This window comes from Dinoponera quadriceps, unplaced genomic scaffold (genome assembly GCF_001313825.1).
Source record: "Dinoponera quadriceps isolate SergipeBrazil2010 unplaced genomic scaffold, ASM131382v1 scaffold405, whole genome shotgun sequence".
Lineage (NCBI taxonomy): Eukaryota > Metazoa > Arthropoda > Insecta > Hymenoptera > Formicidae > Dinoponera > Dinoponera quadriceps.
The window spans coordinates 2,515,696-2,534,157 of NW_014554754.1; the positions used below are offsets into that span (position 1 = coordinate 2,515,696).

The 18,462-nt window shown below is 45.8% G+C and overlaps 2 protein-coding genes across 6 annotated transcripts in view; both read right to left on the reverse strand.

Annotated features, from left to right (window-relative positions):
• The window catches only part of LOC106741359 (neurocalcin homolog), a 170,626-nt gene that overhangs the window by 84,096 nt on the left and 68,068 nt on the right, over positions 1 to 18,462 (reverse strand). The window lies entirely within an intron of this gene.
• LOC106741358 (neuronal calcium sensor 2) overlaps positions 1 to 18,462 on the reverse strand; it is a 138,358-nt gene that overhangs the window by 52,473 nt on the left and 67,423 nt on the right. The window contains exon 1 of one of the 4 annotated variants that reach the window (XM_014613258.1): positions 16,621 to 16,642. The exons of 2 other annotated variants lie outside the window; for them this stretch is intronic. In XM_014613258.1, the coding sequence (XP_014468744.1) occupies positions 16,621 to 16,639 (19 nt within the window). In that variant the 5' untranslated portion in view covers positions 16,640 to 16,642. Of the gene's footprint in view, positions 1 to 4,893; positions 5,073 to 16,620; positions 16,643 to 18,462 lie in introns of those variants that run through there. One more of the 4 variants, XM_014613260.1, reaches the window with a different exon arrangement.

Genomic DNA, 18,462 nt, shown 5'->3' on the forward strand with positions numbered 1-18,462 from the left:
AGTACGACGTTGCACCACGGGAGATTACGTGCCGTGTTTACGTAATCGGTGGCCCACGTGCTCTGTAACACTTTATTCCTCGCGCTCGCGCGCGATGAATTATTCAAAATCGTTGACTCTTATAATACACCCAATCGTGTCCGGTGATCATGATCCAGTTAGGAGTGACTAGTGTGCGGAATGTCAAGGGTGACTGCCACAGTTCGATACTAGCTAAGATCCATCTAGATACGACAGAATTCGAATCGGTGATTCCAAGGTTGCGCTAGATTCTCTACCTTCATTCTGTGATTACACCGGCGATGCGGTCATCGGGTGGTATCCCGGCTCGCAACTTTCGCATCACGCGATTGCGTCGATATCGAGATACCCGAGAATGAGTTTTCGATTACGACAAATGTGTGCCGACGCGCGTCCAGGACGCTCGTGACTACGCGCACGGAGATATAAACAACATAAATTTCATCCTCACGGATAAAAAGCCGTTTCACGATCATCCTCCTATTTGCGGTGCGCGCGTGCGGTTTCGACATAAATCATCGGCCGTTATCGCGTCCAAAGAGCAACGCGCGCGATTGGAGGCGCATTGATTAAACAAGAATTTCAAGTCCGACCCGCGTATGTACGAATCTGCGTTATTTAACGGCTCGTTACACGTAACTGTGGAATAATCGCGACGACCGGGGTAATAACTGTGTATGTATGTGTGTGGAATACGCGTACCCTCCCCTGGTGGCACAAAAGTCGCAAGTCCCGGCCGATAAAGCCCCCCTCCGGTGCAATAAAGATCGTTGAAGTAAGTACAAAAGGGAGGATCTCACAGCGATCAAGTGTTCAACCGTAACGACCGTCGGTCCAATTTATCGGGCTATCGAAAGTCTTTTTAAGAAGTTACCGGTGGAGCCAGCGGGAAGAGAGAATTATTCAAATTGCTTTCGATCCAGCACCGCCCGGGAGCGAAAACGAGCGCGCGCCGTTCTCTCGCGCAGTCGTTCGCACCGTATGACGATTTCCTCGTTTGCATTACGTCCGGTGGTGCTGGGTGTCGCGACACGCACAGCCGAGCCCCGCTCTACGAGCCCTCCGAGCCCGACCCTGTCGCACACTCGAATTTGTCGCGAATGCAAACCCGGGAATATTATCACATCGTGAAATCGCGATCCTCAATTTGCATGCGACAGCCAGGATATCAATGGCGCTGCACGGCGTAGTTAAACGATATTTTTAGGTACTCCTCGAGAGCAACGATACGTTATCGAATTATGATTACATGCACGACGTTTTAGAGAGAGAGAGAAAGAGAGAGAGAGAAAGAGGGTATCCGTGGAACGACTGAAGATATCACGGGACCCCTTTGCGTCCTCGAAATCCGATGCATTTCGAATTTTCCGCGAGCATCTTATGCGTGTGTGTGTGTGTGTGTGTGTGCAGATCGATAACAAATAATCCGTACATTTAAAATCGGGTATCGTATGGAACCGGGCGCCGATTGGGAAAGATTTTAATTCCGGATTGGAATTGACAGCCGTTTAAGCGTTTTAAAAATTCACGAAGTCCCGAGCGTTAATGCTCCACATAATCGTTGACGTGACGCATATATAGCATAACGGAAAAACCGAATAAATGTTTATATTTTTGCAAATGATATGCAATTTAAGGCACTCAGACTCGGAATAATGAAAAAGTTGCGTGAAGGTATAAAAGAGAGGCCGAGAGAAAGAGAGGGAAAGCTCCCGAAGCTTTTTAAAATCTTTCGACGCTTCAGCCAAATAACGTTTGACGGAATCCGACGATAGGAAGCCGGCTGAAAGCTCGCGAGCTGATTAACGTCGGAACTCGGAGCGAATCGTCAAAACGCGAAAGGACTTAAAAGATAAACCATGCCTGGATTTATTGTTGCGCGATGACCTTGCGCTACTTTCGCGCCTGGACTCTAACGCAACTCCTCCGCGTTTGAAAAGTTCGAAAAATCGATGGATGCGCATTTACCCCTTCAGCGACTGTGGAATAGAGCGGTTAACTCTTCTAAATATGCAGCCCGCCCTGAGAGTTCCGGTTAGATGAAAAAAATTAATTAATTCTTATACCAGAGCGATTACCCGCGTCGTAATTTTAGTCCTACGTTAAGCCTAGTTCAGTTCTACATTAATGCTCGGCTTAAATTTAATCGACGATTAACTTAACGGAATTGATCAATCACATTGGTGGCCAATTAGCTGTACTGAGTAATCGATCAATTCCATCGAGATAATCGTCGATTAGATTTAAACCATAATGATAGAAATTAGAGTAAATCTTCAAAGGTCTTCTACTGTGCTCCTTTAATGGGAAATGCTCCTTTAGAACTGGGAAATTATTGCCGTTTACTCCACTTGAAGACTTAATGTAGAACTAAAATTTAGATTCCGGCGACCTCATCTCCCACTTGCAGCATTAAAAGAGCACTTATTATACTCCATTAATATTAGAAACGGGAACTTGTATCTGTTTTCTCCACTTGCAGGCTTAGGGCCTTAGCAGAATGGCTGACTTATCGGTTCAAGACAGTGTTTTATGCCTTAAGTCTTTGCCTTCCGGTAACACACAACGGCTGCTTTGTGTCTTGAGTCTTAAACTAAAAAGTCGTTCTGTTTTGTAATCGATAACAAGCCGTTGTATAATAAAAAAAAAAGGTAAGCAAACGATAATTTAGATAAAGATTTAGAACATAAAGCATTGTCTTGAAATTAAATAAGTCATTCTGCCGAGGTCCTTGATGTAGAATTTAAAATTTCGCCTCAGGTACACCCGTATTAATTTTCTGACCTATTTTCAACATTATTATTTTCCGACGGAATATCTAAAAAGCGAGCGACAAATAGCCGGGCGAATTCCCTTTTTCGCCGATCTCTCACTTCGCTCCGAAGGAACTCGGTAGGACGGATTTGACGAAAACGGTCGCCCTCAATGACGTTTAACTCGGGGGCGCGGGCTTTATGTCGCGAGCGGCGCGATGAACATGAAAACGGCCGACGAGCCGAAGATGATGGACGAGAGGTTACCGCCAGCCATGAGATCGACCATGAATTATGCAGGCACTTCGGGTACGTTCGCCTCGTGGCTTCGCGGTCGGATAAGGCGACGGGGAGATTGAACGGCGGGAAACATTGTTAATGCGCGACGAGATGAGTGTTAAATCGTTCAGACGTCAAGTCGTGAAATGCGCTATCGCGGCAAAAGCGGCTTGGCGAGGGATTAAGAGCGCAGATTGTGTCGTCCGGACCGCGCGACCGCCGATGGAGGATAACATCGCGCATGCGCGCTGATTGTTCGACTCGTTATCAAATGTATTCGCGGTATAACTCATCGCGTGTGTGATTAAATTCGAGATATAGCGATGGCACACCGGTCTGTCGCGGCAATAATTTCGCGTCGACGCAACGATAATCAATAAAGTTACAATACCGGAAGTATATATATAAATATATAATTTACCGTTGTTTGAAAGATGCGTAATCAACATTACATACTATTCCGCATCGTGTAATTTTGACGACGGTTTTCTTGAAAGTTGGACACCGCTCGAGAACTTTTCGCAGGACGTTTCAAAGCGTCCGCAAATATCTGTCCTTGTCAAGACGGTTCGCGTATTTTATCTGCCTAGTGTTGCCGATGTTTATATTCGCGTTGAGATTATTATTAGAAGCGTCGCGAGATGTTAAAAACCGCAACCGGTTAATCCTTAATTCATCGTTTACAGCCACGAGATTCACGTACGCGCGAATCGATCTCTCTCCCTATTATTCCGATGGAATCTCCGTGTGACGCAACGCGATTATTACTTTATCACTCCCATCTGATCATCGTGAAATGACGTCCGTGAACTAACGACGTCTTAACCTATCGGTCGTTTAATTTACCGGAACAGCTGTTGTAAGCTCTTAATTCTAATTGAACGTATGTACAAAATGTCCCGTCATGACGGCGCGCAGGGCGCGAACAGTAACTAGAATTTTCGCGACGCAAATATCCCATGTGAATTCGACGAATCTCCTAATTTATCCCCGCCACAGAATATTATATTAAGCCGCAATCACGCGAACCTTTGTGTCTCCCGTTTCTACACAGTGTCTTGGAAATGATTCTGCTCGCTTCACGCGCACAAAAGAATTTCCTCCTCCAATCAGAGAAGTTTACTTCTCCCCTCGGCGGAATCTCTAATAAACGTTACTTTTTACCGTAACTCTTAAACCTTCAATATTCAGTATCGCGTCAAATTTACTTCGAATTAATTTCGATCGGAGGAGGGGGAGAGGGGGGGAGGGGGCTAAGCCGGTCGTCGTCGATCCGAACTCCTGGCCATTTGACGGCCCTCGCTTTCCCGACATCAGCGGTTTAATGGTCCGCAGATGCTTCTATCCGTTATATCGTTCACGTAATGTCAACGTAATGTGCGCGTTTAACTCACAATTAAACCGGGTCAAACGACGGTGTAATTCGCCTTCTATTGGGACGAGTCGGCGGCTGCTTCGTATCGAAACAAATGTTAAAGAAAAGCGAACGTGCCGAGCGGACAAACAACGGGCGAGAAACTGGTGCACTCGGGCGAGAGGGTTCGATTTTGAACCGCTGCAGACGTGAAAAGCAGCTTACGGTGAACCGAATCGGGAGCTCGCACACGGATAGACACGCACGTATCATTTCCCTTGTATCGGCGTCGCTCGAGAAACTCGAACTCGCGTTAAATGACGTCGCGCATGAGACGCTCTCTCGACCCCTTCGCGGGAGTCACCGCTCGGAAACGGAGCGGCGACGAGGGCGATAAGCGGACGAGAGGGATGAGGGAGATGGGATCCCGCGTTCGAAGAGTGAAACGGCGTTAACGAAGCGCGCGCGGGGGTCGGAAAGGCTTACCCGATTCTCGATATCTGCGAAGGCGGGGTGTTTTCACGCTGCCACAGCCGGACGACGTCTCTGTCGCGCTCGGTGCTTCCCTGTGCACCTCGCGAAAAGAACAACAACGGCGTTCTCACTCGGCGAGGGTGGTCGCGCGACTCCTCGCCTTCTCGCACTTCCTCTCAAACTCAGCCTCGATCTCCTGCGCACATCCAACGGCGAGAGGCGGCGGCGGTGACGACGAATTTCGCGACGACGAGGAGGACGATCGAGGAAACGGGGAACGGCTGGTGTGACCGGACGATTCACGAGGAGCTCGTCCGAAAAACCGCGGGACCGCCGTTCTTCGCTCCTCTTTCACGACACATGGAACGTGAAGCCGCGTGTGTAACGCGTTACGTATCGTCCGCGAGCTCGCGGATCACTGTAGCTGCGGTTGCCTCCTGGCTCGCGCACCCTCGCGCGCAATTCGCGAGCGCATATCCTCACCTCACCTCACCGTGAGCGAGAAAGAGCGAACGTGTCGTCGTACCCTGCGGATATCATCGCCGCGCGTGTAATTCCATGCCGCGCGCGATCGCGAATATTCGCGCCAATTCGCGCGCGAGCGCACGCTATCGATCGCGGCGTCGGTGGGCGATAAAAGGTCGCTGGGAGAGAAAGAGAGAAAATGAGAGGCCGCGTTTAACCTATTACACGACCGACCGACACGCGTGGGTCGTACTTAAAGTTTAAGCGAAGCTTAAAGCGCGCACGGAGTCGACCGGATCTCCTCGGCCGGGAGCATGTCCACACACCGAACCGGACTATATGGGGTATTAGGTGCCTTGTTAATCGTCTAACCTCAAGGTTGGGGTCGAATGCGACTCTACGGCTCGTTTATTTTACAGCGTGTAAACGCTGTTTTCCTCTCAAAGAATGCTTCATGTTGTTATTTGCTTCTCACCCATTTCGCGCGTGAATTACGCGAGAAATGAACAAAATAAAGCACGGAGTCGGGCCCAACCCAACTTTCCTGGATACGTTGAAAATTCACCTTGCCGTTGGAGGGTTAAGCCGAGGTAAAGGGATAAGTAACGTAAGTTCCTATTTCCGTCTCTGTCTGATGATTTCCGAGCGGTCGACGATTTTCTACGATCATTCCTACAGACATCCGAATGTATCAACTTACTTATGAAAGGTGACGTTCGAGCCGTATTGTTTGTACAAGTTTTCACGATTTTTTGCAGCACAGAGCCGTAACAATTATTTTCTTCATCCAATTCTTTCACAACGACATTACATATTTATCAATTACCGCGGTTACGAAGATGCGAGACTCCGAACGTGAGCTGATATTTTCAAGTGGAACAGTACGGCGAATAGAAAAGGATACAGAAAGCACTTCTCCGTCTCACCTCGCCCGTTCCCTCCCATGGCACCTAGCATTCCAGTACAGTACAGAGTTCAGTCGCGTCCACGTCGGCCGAATTTATTCCAGGGACGGTGTTTAAAATTTCACGCCGCTCCGGTGGCGCAACAGGCCCGCCGCCGGATCGACCGTGGGTCCGCGAACACCGTTTTTTTAGCGTTTGAGTTAGCAACGCGTGGGAGAACGGCTTAGAGAGAAACGCTTATTTGCATAGGCAACGCGTAAGCGGCGGAATTATATATTATCACGGAGGAAGAGAGAGAGAAAGAGAGAGAGAGAGAGAGCGAAGCCGATCGTATCGCGCGCGGGTTTCGTTCCTCGTATTTACGTGAAAGGGGTCCGCACGTCGAGAGCACGCACGTAAAAATAGGTCAAAACACATCGGTTATCGATGTAATCTCGCATTACAAACTAAGCGCTATAAATAGATGCAGATACGCGCACGGGTGCGGCGGCGCACCAATCCTCGGAGACTCATTCCCCGAGTCATTTTCCACTGAGAAGTTCCGCACGAGAGCCGCAGGGGCCTGCGCGCCCGAGTAATTTTCATTCGATCTTCTCTCTCTTTGCGAAAAGTTAAACTCAAGCTTAATTACCCGAATATTTAATATTACATAGGATCTTAAGCCCTTGGAGCGGAAACTAGCGAGCGAAGAGACTCTCTTCTCTGTGTGTGTGTGTGTGTATGTGTGTGTGTGTGTGTGAACTTTCATCATTCCCATCGTCACAATGAGATAGATTTTTGCTCAGAAGGATTATCGGTTAATTAAGCGCGGCAGATTGGAGATAAAGTGAAACATTCACGAATAATTTTCGCGATGTGAAAAGCGAAAGCTTTTTACTGGCGAATTGGGGGCGGTAAAAGGAGCTTGTTTGTCGAAGAACACGAAAGCGAAACGTCGCAGTCTTGAATAAGGAACGAGGCATAACCGTCTCATGAAACAAGCGATATCTCAATTAATAAGAGAAAGAGAAGCCGCTCCCCCTCCTTCTTTCGTCATGGTTTATTGTTTCGCGTTAATCACGGACTCGTTCATTTCCGGGAGCGCTCGAATCGCCCGATACTTCGTTCCTCCGCGATTTATTACAACGAAATTATTTCCGTACAAGCCACCAAGTGACTAATCTCCCGGGAGATTAGCGGTCTGACGCAAACAGAAGCGCAGATCTGATCGAGTGACCCTAATGCCCTCGCCGCCCGCTACCTATTTCTCGCTCGCTTTGCGAAATATAACGAGACTGACTCCGGAAAGTTCAACGGAAGAAGGACAATACGAGGAGACATTACAACGCTCTTCCCCGCTACCCCCGGGGCTGTTCCAACCGGCCGGAGAGAAAGACGTTGCCTCTAAAACGCTTAGACGGCGAGCCAGTCTCGGAATACCCGATGTTTGCCAGCTCGACGGTTACTCGCGAATTCTGGGAATCCTGCGGGAGAGAAAGACAGCAGAGGGGCAAAGGGTGAAAGGAGGAAGAGAGGGGAGGGTTTAGCGGAGGAAGAACTAAGGGATTTTCCGCCTTTCCCCCTCCCTTGCCCCTTCCCTCTTTTCCGCCGTTTTCGCCCCGAGGGCTCGCGGGAGACGCACACTCGCGCGAAACACCCACACAACAAGATCTTCCTTATCTTCGGCCTTTCAACTCCGTGTCGGTGCTCCCACCCACTCTCTCCTCCTCCTCCTCCTCTCTACGTGTTAGCCTCCCTCGCTAATTAGTCTTACACTCGCGCCCTCGTGAGAAAAAGGTTCGCCACTCCGAAGTGCACTACAGCGCAGCTTAAACGCCAGCGCAACCCCTAAGCGCTTTCTTTTTCTGACCGTTCTCTCTCTCTTTCTCTCGCTTCCGTGGTAGCGCTTTGTGCTCCTCTCTATCTCTCTTTCGGAGACGCCGAGATCGCCATTTAGAGCTGATAGCGCGGCATGGACCTTACACGGTGCCCGCTTCTTCGCGTACTCTTCGTCCCCCTCCGTCGACGTCACACCGAGAGCAGCGCGCGCTCGGTCGAAGAGGACGGACGGACGGAACGTGGAGCGTTTCCTCCTCCGTTTCCCGACTTCGCCCTCTCGCGCTTTCCACCGTTCCTCTCTATCTCGCTTTCGCGCCCCGAACGAAAGCTGCCACCTCAGCCGGCTTTTCGTTCACCGCTGCCGAACGACTGTCGACGCGATCTCGCCACGTCGCGCGGGGGAATCGATTCGTCGACGGCGGGGGGGAAGGAGGAATGTCGGGAGAAGAGGAAGTCAAGGAGGTAAAAAGGTTCCGGGGGTGGGATTCTCTCTCTTCCTCTCCCTTGAATATCTCTTTTGAGGCGCGATAGAGCCCATCTACCTGGAAGGAAGACGTCAGCGGAGCGCCGAAGAGTGGACGGACACCGACGGAAACGACCCACGGGGCTTCCCGCCTAACTGAGACCGCGGCGTTTTCGTCTCCGCGAGACTCTACTTCCGCGTTTCCGCGCGGCTTCGTCGGCCTCCGGACAAGAGAAACGAGAGCGGCGGCGCGTTTTCGAGCGCGTACGAGTGCGGCGGAGGTACTAGCTAGAGCGAGGCGAAAGCGGCGGTGCGAGGCTCTCTCCCCAAGACTGATCCTGCGTGCTGAACGAGCCGCCTCCGGCACCCCCGCCGCCACCGCCCCCACCGATGGCTCCTCATGGCCTCCGCTATCCCTTCCCAGTCGACCACCCTGCGCCGCCCCGCTCGTCTCCCTCGCAGCCCGCGGAACCTCCCGCCTCCGCGACTTACCCTCTCCTACGCTCTTTCTCACTCCCTCTCCCTCTTCTCTCTCCTGCTGATTCCGTCTCTATCGTTCGCCCGTAACCATAGAGTTACGTGTCCGCTACTCTTCGGCACCTCCTACCTCCGCCGTCAACGACGACGGCGGCAGAGGTGGCGATGATGACGGCACCAGCGACAGCGGTCGCCGATGTCCACTGACGTTAACCGTTCTTGGGTAACGCACAATCGGAAGCAGCAGCATTCTGTCTCTCTCTCTCTCTCTCTATTCCTCGCTGGTTAGCCAGCAACGCAGCACGCGCTCACATCGACGTTTCTCAACCGCGCTTTAACCGCGTGACGAAACTTCCGTGTCGCTCGCGGTCATCGCGAAGCTCGGCGAGCCGGCTGAGAATTAAGTCTCGCGGTGAAGTACGAAGTGAAACGTCGGCGAGAATTGTGAGGGAGGGGGAAAGGGGAAGAGAGGATTAACAGGAACAAACGTCGTGTTGACACTGCTGATATTCCCGAGCGTCAACGTCGCGAAATGGCCTCGTGAATTCGATGGGAAAACAAGCCTCTTTTGATTACACGCACAGCAAATGTTTGCGATGGGCGAAGTACTCCTACGAGTACTCCCCGTGGTGGTGCGATATTTCAGACGTTCTGCGCGGAATCCGTCGGCGAAGTGGCGAGAGAACTCGCCAATTGCTCAATTACTGCCTGGTAGAACTAATTACAGAAATGTGGTGAACGTACGTAGTCGCGTGCATCGTCCGTTGTCGGCATACTTCATAAAAACAGCTGTTTATGCAACCGTCAGTCTAATTGCGTTAACGTGCGAAACGCGCCCGAATATGTGCAGATACCTGCACACACACACACACACACACACGCATGTACGGAACTTCCTCGTGGATTTATATTTAATATCTTTACGGCATGGAGATATCGGGGATCTCCAGGTTTGGCTATTTGCCGCACCACGATTTCAACCCCCTCTAAAATATAACGATTTCAATCCGTGCTTTAAAACACCGTTTCGGAATTAATTGAATTAGCATCGAGTCGTTTTGAATCCAGCTTCGCTGGAAAAAACCAGTGTGTTATCGTGTTATAATTTTCAATCGTTCTACCTAATCGATTTTAAGATTTAAACTGGGACATGCAGCGCGCGCAATGCGATTTCAGCCAAACCTTTTAATGGTATCCCTCGGTTGGTTTCATAATTAAGAGATCAAAATACGCGAAACGTATGCAACAAATATTCACTTCGCAAATGGACCGGATAGAAATCCATTTTCCGCGTATTGCGTTACGCGTAATATGAAGAGCTTTTTTTTTCATTTTCCTTTCTCTCATCGAGGAATAACGTAGGCCATTGCGAAAATTATTTAGGAAACTGAGGTTAACTCTTTTCTGAAAGAAAAAAGGGTCGCATCACGCATCATGCATTACCGTTATTGTGCGCGCGTCTTACTTCTCAGAAAATTGAAATTTAATCGCGCTCACACGCAACACTAAATGTCACGTTCGGTCTTTACGGTGCCGCACTAAAACGAGAACGTGAAGTCCGGTTATTAAAAAAATAATTCAACGAAGGATCGGACGCGTTGTTACGCGGCGTATTATGCGAACGAATATTACTCCCGCCCGTGGAAACGTCAAATGGACGTCGTACGCCAGAGAAATAATGATCGGCAGAGGCTCATTCTGCGCGCTGACGCTAACTGGCGAGAAATTTACCGCGATCCTCGCTCTAACGAAGATAAACGCGTGTCGTAAATCATTACTATAATGCCGTAGGACCTTGCATGTATCTTAATGAGGGTAACGAATTTAAGGATTAATAAAGGCGATGCAAGTCGGACCGGTATAATGTAATTCCGAAAATTTGCTTCGGGATCGCGCAATTTCGCCGATATCGAGTCTTGCACCGATAATTGCACGCGTTATAATTACACCCGGTATCATTAATGTCATAACGGAAGGTGCTCTATCGTGCGAGCTATTCATCTCGAAAGCGGTACGAGGCTAATTTTCGGAAATTAGAAATTTTGCAAGCGACACGGCACACACAACGCAGCAATATTAACAGAATTCTTACAAGGGCCCGTTGTTGCAAAAAACATGACGTGTGACACACCAAAGTACACGGAGAAAATGTTGTAGTAAAAATTGCTATAGAAGTTTACAATGCCGAAGTATACCGGAATTATCATCGAAATTACTACGTGTGTTGTAATCTTAATAATCCATTTTTCTTCTTAAAATTAAACAACGCGTTCATTTATCACTTTTTCCTCATTGTGACGTTAGATTTACGCACAGAAGCGACGATACCGCGCGTGACTCCAAACGTTAACGCAGCGATCGTAACGATTGCCGGTTCTCGTGCAGATGCGCGCTCGAATGAAAAATCGACTATCGATATTCGCTCTCTGATTTCGTGTAGAAACCCAAATAGTTACACGCTGCACGGCCGTTCGTATCGTTGAGCCAACAGAACTGAAAACGGATTCGGATGACGGGACTCGAGTCATCGTATGATGTAATTAATATCGATTAACTCTTCGTTGACGGACTCTGAATGCGAGCGTGGACGAACGGGGATGACTCGTGTTCCCTCCGATCGGCTCAGGTAAAGAGAGAAACCACCTGGGATACGAGCGCTGGTTTTACTGCGTTACGTGCGCGCGCAAAAAGGGGAGAACGGAACAAAAGCGTAGCCCCTCGTCCACGTGGACACGTTCGTAAGCATGGGAAGGGCACACGCGCACATACACACATTCGCCTAAGCTCGTAGCGGTTTTAAAGGGACCGAGAAACAATAGCCGCTGCATTCGCGTCTGTTGTACGCTCGTGCCGTTGTTGTTGTTGGTGATAGTGGGGGCTGTCGTGCCGTAACACGTTTCTTGCGCAAACCAACGAGAGCCCACCATCCCCGACGACAGCGGACTTCTCGCGACTTCGCGTCGGTACCACCTCATTATGGTATTTACATCAAACTTCGCGCGGCGCCGGCTGATTTTGTCACATACTTGATAAGTCAAAAGATTATTTTACCTAACCGGCGAGAAGAGACGCGAGTAAGAAACCGGGAGCGGATTCGCAAGTTTGTCGCGGGCATTTTGGGAGACGAGGTGAGAACGAGGTAGGATCTTGCGTGAAAATCTCGGTACCGAGTTTCCCTATAATTCTCCAGGCCGCAAAACTGTTCCTTGCGCGTCGTATATCCTCTTTCAGGCCTAATTCGTTACGAAGTTAGCGTTCAATCGATAGGGTAAAAAGCACTCTGTACTTGTGTTATAACCGGTCCTTGTTAAAGTTTTTTTTTTGTTAAACTTTTAACATATTCGTGTGTTAATTTAATATATTGTGTTTATGTCATTTCAATATTTTATGTTGAGTCGATATTCAACATGTGTAAATGTTAAGATAACACATTTTATACTTCAATGTCGATTAACATGTTATGGATATTAATCATGTGTTAAAAATTGACATTATATTTATGTTACTTTCCAAGACATTCACTTTGTGTGAAATTACCGCAAAAATTTGTGTGGTTCGTTTTGAAACGTGTAAAATGTGTTGAATTTAACACAAATTTTGTTTATTGTGCAATTGCCGTTTGAAGTTGAAGAAAGATCATTGTTCGTCGATTCGATGAGTTGACCCTTTTTGCCTCGGCTGTCAATCGTGAAACATATTTCCATGTTTCGGTTTATTAATACGGGTTAATATGTGACTCATCCTTTTTGCAGGTATGATGCAGATTATATCATCGCAAAAATTAACGTGGCGTGTTCTCTGTGATAAAAGGCATTGCGATAATCGCTTAATCAATCTCGATTGTTAAATAAACGTCACGGGAATTACAGGCCGCCGGAAATTATACATTCCATTAATCACTCTTTTTCGCATATAGACGAACAATGCTGTCGGGCGCGATTACATTCCGCGAAACTTCAGGAACAAATTATCCGTCGATTAATCCGAACGCAATTGAACGAAATATGATATGTTGGTGAATTTGTTCGCTATAAGATATACCGTACATTTTTAACAGGGGAGGGAGAGGGGATGGATGAGCGCCGATGATTCGCCCGGTAAATTATTAATTATTACAGCTTGTTATTATAGATGCGCTCGCATCATCGTATCGGATTCGTGTCGGAATTCTTTATCACGGCAACGATTTATATAACGTTAAATGTAAAGAGCAGCTTTAATCGGTGTGCATCGTTATTATTAAAAGTAGACGAACACGCGGGCACGGGTGGCGATTTAACGAGTTCCCGTTCGGCAAATGAAGTGAGAAGCTGAAGTGTTGGAATATCGGGGACGTTTCGTGATATCACCGAGCTCGAAGTTCGGAAACCTTCGGACGAAACGAAACTTTCAACCTCTTCTGCTTTACTTATAACGCGATCCCTCGCCACGCATTCGTCATAACGCTTCGCAAGCCAACTCGCTCGCAAAAAAAAAAAAAAACGCGCGTCTTTCTCTCGTCGAGGGGGGTCTTTCAATTTTCCGCGCCAGCGATCACGGATCGTACAGCCGGCAAAGCGGAGACGGAGAGTTTTCCGCGCCACGCGTCGTAGAATTCGCACTGCGAAAGAATGCGACGTGTCGTACGTGTGCCGTTCGTCCGGTTCCTGGGCGGCGCGCTTTTACGCGAAAAACATCAATTTGCCCGCGCACGTAAAAGAAAGGAGAAAACGCCTAACAGTTATAAATTAATATGTTAAAAATTTCGACAAAAACCAATTTTAACACAAATATAAAACGTTTTTATGACGATCGCTTGGATGTGAAAGAGCTTTTGATTGCCAACTTTTAATTGGGACATTGTTAACTCCATCAACGAATTGCTGAATTATAATTAAAATCGATAAGGCGCGGAAACCACCCTCTCTTTTCCTCGACCCGATTTACCAAGAAATCTCTCTTTCTCTCTTCTCGTTGGAGGAAAATCGCAGCTTGAGACACGTGCCGCGTGGTAATGCAGCGTCTACTCTGAATGGCGGCATATACCTACAGAAATACGGCAATCTTTTACTATGCAAATACGAACTGCGTTATACCCAAGCAAAACTGAGCGAAAAATCTCTCAAAGTGTAATGATCGTTCGATTCGCCCAAATTGACGCGAAAGTCGCGCAAAATTCATCCAAAATGCTTCGCAAAATTCTTTCATTTCATATTGTTTGATAATAACAAATCTGAATAATATCCGCTCGAATTTCGTCCGAATCGTATCGAGAAAGAATGTATCCAAAAGTCGAGCGAGGAAATTCACGTACACCTCCTTGGTACCTCCGACAAATGGTTTTATTTAAAAGACGCAACAATTTATTTCCGAAAGAGCTTTCCCCTCGCGAAGTATACGCTGGCATCGTCTCTTTCTCTCGCAAGAATGCATTAGCGGAGGTACACTTGGCGCGAGATGCTAGCCCGTTGCTTGATAACGGTGTTCGTAAGACATTGTCAAGGAGCCAGAACAAAACACGCCGCGATGTCTCCGTCGTTACGCCGCGGGGAGACGGAATTCCTCGATAGATCTTTCCGTATCCTTGAGCCGGTAAAAAGTCGCGATCGTGTACGAGGATCGAAACGAAGCTTTTCCCGGGCGAACCGGAGCCGACACTCTCTCTCTCTCTTTCTTCCCCGGCGTGTATTTCCCATGGCAGAAACAGTGAAAGCAAGAAATGCACACCACGCCGGAGAATGTTATTCCTAAGAGCGCGATACGATTTAAAAGAAGCGACACGGTTTTGCGATGGACGCCCGCTGCACAACGTTGAATTTAAAATGACTCGGGATATATCTAGCCGCGTGGGAAAAGTAGGGCTGCGAAAGCTGATTATTTTGAAAGAACGCGGAAGAAAGCGTGGAGGAAAGTGCGAAAGTTTTCCGGAAAAAGAGAGAAATAAAGAGAGGCCCTCCTCTCTCAAAGCGTAAGCGAAATTGTAGGTGCGATCAAATTACGAACGAAACTTTACATTAATTAAAGAGGCTTAACGAAATATTAACACGAATATTCACAAACCGCGAAATAACAGCGTTAAATGTTATTATCGGGCTATAGCAAGTATCTTTGTTGTGAAATTTTCCATATATGTCTATTTCTATTTTGATATTATTTCAATATTACAATGCTAATTTTGTGATGACTTTTAACGGAAAAATGTTTGAGTGTATTGTGAATCACAGAGTTGGGAGTTTAGATAAATGGTGATGCTTTATAGGGTGAAAGGGGCGGAGAGATTCCAGCGCTTGAGATTCCGCGGAATATAAAATATTCTGGGATTTCAGGAATTAAAAAAAATAAGGATCCGCTGGGGTTTCCTACAGACTCGAGGACGCTTTGATTTAAAAGATTCAAAAGTGATGATAAATAAGAAGCGAAGATACGATCTCGAGCGAGATATTTTTAAGATGGAAAAGAATGCGGAAGTTTATCGATCCATATATATCCGCGTATCTAAATATTCAATATTTAAATGATCGTAGTTAACTTCCTGATATCGGACTTTTCCGCAAACGGTAAAGAAGAAAAGAAGAAGGAGAAAAGAAACGGTAAAAAAGAAGATTTGAAATTTTGATTTAACATTAACTCTGCAAACTCCATCGAACTTGAAGAATCAATAAAGAATTTCGAAATATAATATTATACAGATCATTGTCCTACCTTGATGCCACAAACGATTATTTACTGCCATTTTCTTCATGTTGATATTAAAAGAGAACTTTTTCCAGAATTATCTAAAATTCTACGATAAAACTACGATCATTTAAATATTGAATTCAATTATCCTAATATTCTACTTGCATTTCATCTATTTTTATCCTTAACTTCAATAAGAAATGCATTAATTGTACACAGTTGCAGATAAAATATCAAACAATTAAATACCAAATAATCTAATGAAACAAATATCAATCTAATAAAGATTAATGGGTAAATAGATACAAGAAGCAACACATTTTTAATCCCATAATCTTTCTTTCTTTTTCCTTTAGCGTTGAAAGTTTCAACGCTATTTAAGCAACGGAATTTAAAGCTCTTAAAACAGCTAATAAGGGAAAAATTGTAAAGGTAAAGATAACAGTTTTCCGTCCAATATTGCTGCGTTTATCAACACAGATTTAAATTTAGATTTCGTATGCAAAAAATAACTAGGCTAAACACAAATGAAAAGAAGACGTTGGCAGATATAAACAAGATCGAATTTTTGTCGCGGCCCAAGAAGCATTATTAAATAAAATTACACAAAAATTAAAACTTACAAAATTAGACATTAGATTTTAAGACCGATATTCATAGCCATGAGTTGTTAAAAATCTTTGATTGAAATATAATTAACATAATTAATTACAGTTTCATATATATATATATATGGATTATTATTCGGCTATTTAGATCAATGTTTTTTATTATATGAAATTATGTAATAAGTACAGATTGATAAATAATCGGAGATTCATGAAGCTATAACTATTATACTTATCAAATAATGACGCACTATGAGTGCCGAACTTCAATTTCAACTCAGAGTATCTCTTCAATCTCGGTAAGTTCCGTTGGAAACGGAAATAATAAATGATTTGATTTTCATACCTTGAAATATATGATGCATCGCTGTTCGCGTTCCGGCGTCCTGGGCCCTCCATCTTGGCTTTCCACATCTTGGCTGTTCCGTCGTAGCACTTGACAAAGCACTGACACTCGCGTAGTTACGATAAAAAATACACATTAAATAACGCGATGCCGACGAGAGTTTGATCAAGTATTTCCAAGACCGACGAATATTTTAACTAGCCGAGGGGAACGAAAATCACACGACGATACACGTGGTCCGTGGTATGCGGGCCGTCCGCCGGCTCCAAACATAATAAACACTCGGAAATGTACGCGAAGCACGAAGGCATGCTTCGACCCCTCCTCGAAGCCCGGAATGTTTTGATTGTGATCACTCAACGAACGATGACAGTTGGCGATTAATGGGAGGGGATAAGTTTACTCTCACTGCTGTTTTCAGATACTTTCGCACGTCTTACACTTTTTACCACAATCAAGCATTGCATTTTACGCAAAACGTTTCGTCAACTTTTGAAATATTTAATGGAATTCTCGACGACATCGCGTTAATTAACACGTATTTTTTTTTTCTTTTTCGATCAAACCGTATCTACACAAATATTAGTGTCACAAGCTAGTATCCGGAATGCCATGATGGTGCAGCTAGTAGCAGGATACTGCATTAGGAAGTCAAGGTAGAGGTCCTAGCACGTCGGGACTATGTACAGATATTTAATAGATATATATTCACATATATAAAATGCCAGAGTGAAAACAATAAATAATAAAGAGATGATAAAAGAAAAAAATTTGTGTTATTTATCCATTAATGCTTATCACTTATCCATATTCATTATTTAAGATTCACGTATCGCAACTCTATCTGCAGTTAAGTAAAATAATAAGATAATTAACACGTTGTTCTTAGAGAGAATTAAGAATAAATACAAGTGAAATATTGCGACAACACCAAATATTAAATAATCCTGAATATTCTAAAAGTACCTATGGCCTATGGCAAAAAGCATGAAGCTATTTTAGGTGCTCTCTTAGCACACAGGTTCTTCTTTAATTTTCAACATGGAGTAAACGACAATGATTAATTGCAGCATCACAGTAGAACAATAGCCTATATAGTGTAATTACCTCAAAGTTCTCCGTTGGTCCTTCAAATTCGATGGAATTTGCAAAATTAATGCAGAGCCAAAATTTCGATCCTTTAATTTATGAATAAAAATTGCCATAGACAGAGAAAGAGAGGGGGGGAAGGGGCGGAGGAGCGTAATTAAAATGCTAACGGTTCAGTTAACGTGTAGTAATTAACAATTTGACATATTAAACATGCAAATTATACGACATGTTTGCGATAATATAACAGCTCGTTTCCTTTCCCTTTCTTTCGGCAAAATAAAAGTTTTTCAGCAGTAGTAACAGCGCCAACTGCAACGTGCAACGAACTGCAGTCTAAGAGTCATGCATTATATACGTTCGTTCGCCGCACTTAGCTTAACCCTTCACGTACCACACGTTTGCTTACACAATGTAACCGCCAAAGTAAATTGTGCTTATAAACTTCGCGTTCTGAACCGGTGGCTTCGTTGACACACCATCGTATATCGTAAGTAGCGCTACGAACTAACGTCACAAAACGAGGATGGAACTTTACTCGGCTTGGATAGATTTACTTCGGTATTGTCATTCCGTGACGTTCGCATATGTGCACACAAATGTCTCGTACACCCCCTCTTTAGTATTCTCCGTTTTAATCGCTTGACAGTTCGCACGGAACTCTCGGCGAGCGCCGTGGAAGCTGTCGAATTGGTACGTAAAATCAGACGAATGGCGCGCGTGCTCGAAAATTCTCGGAAACGAACGAAAAAC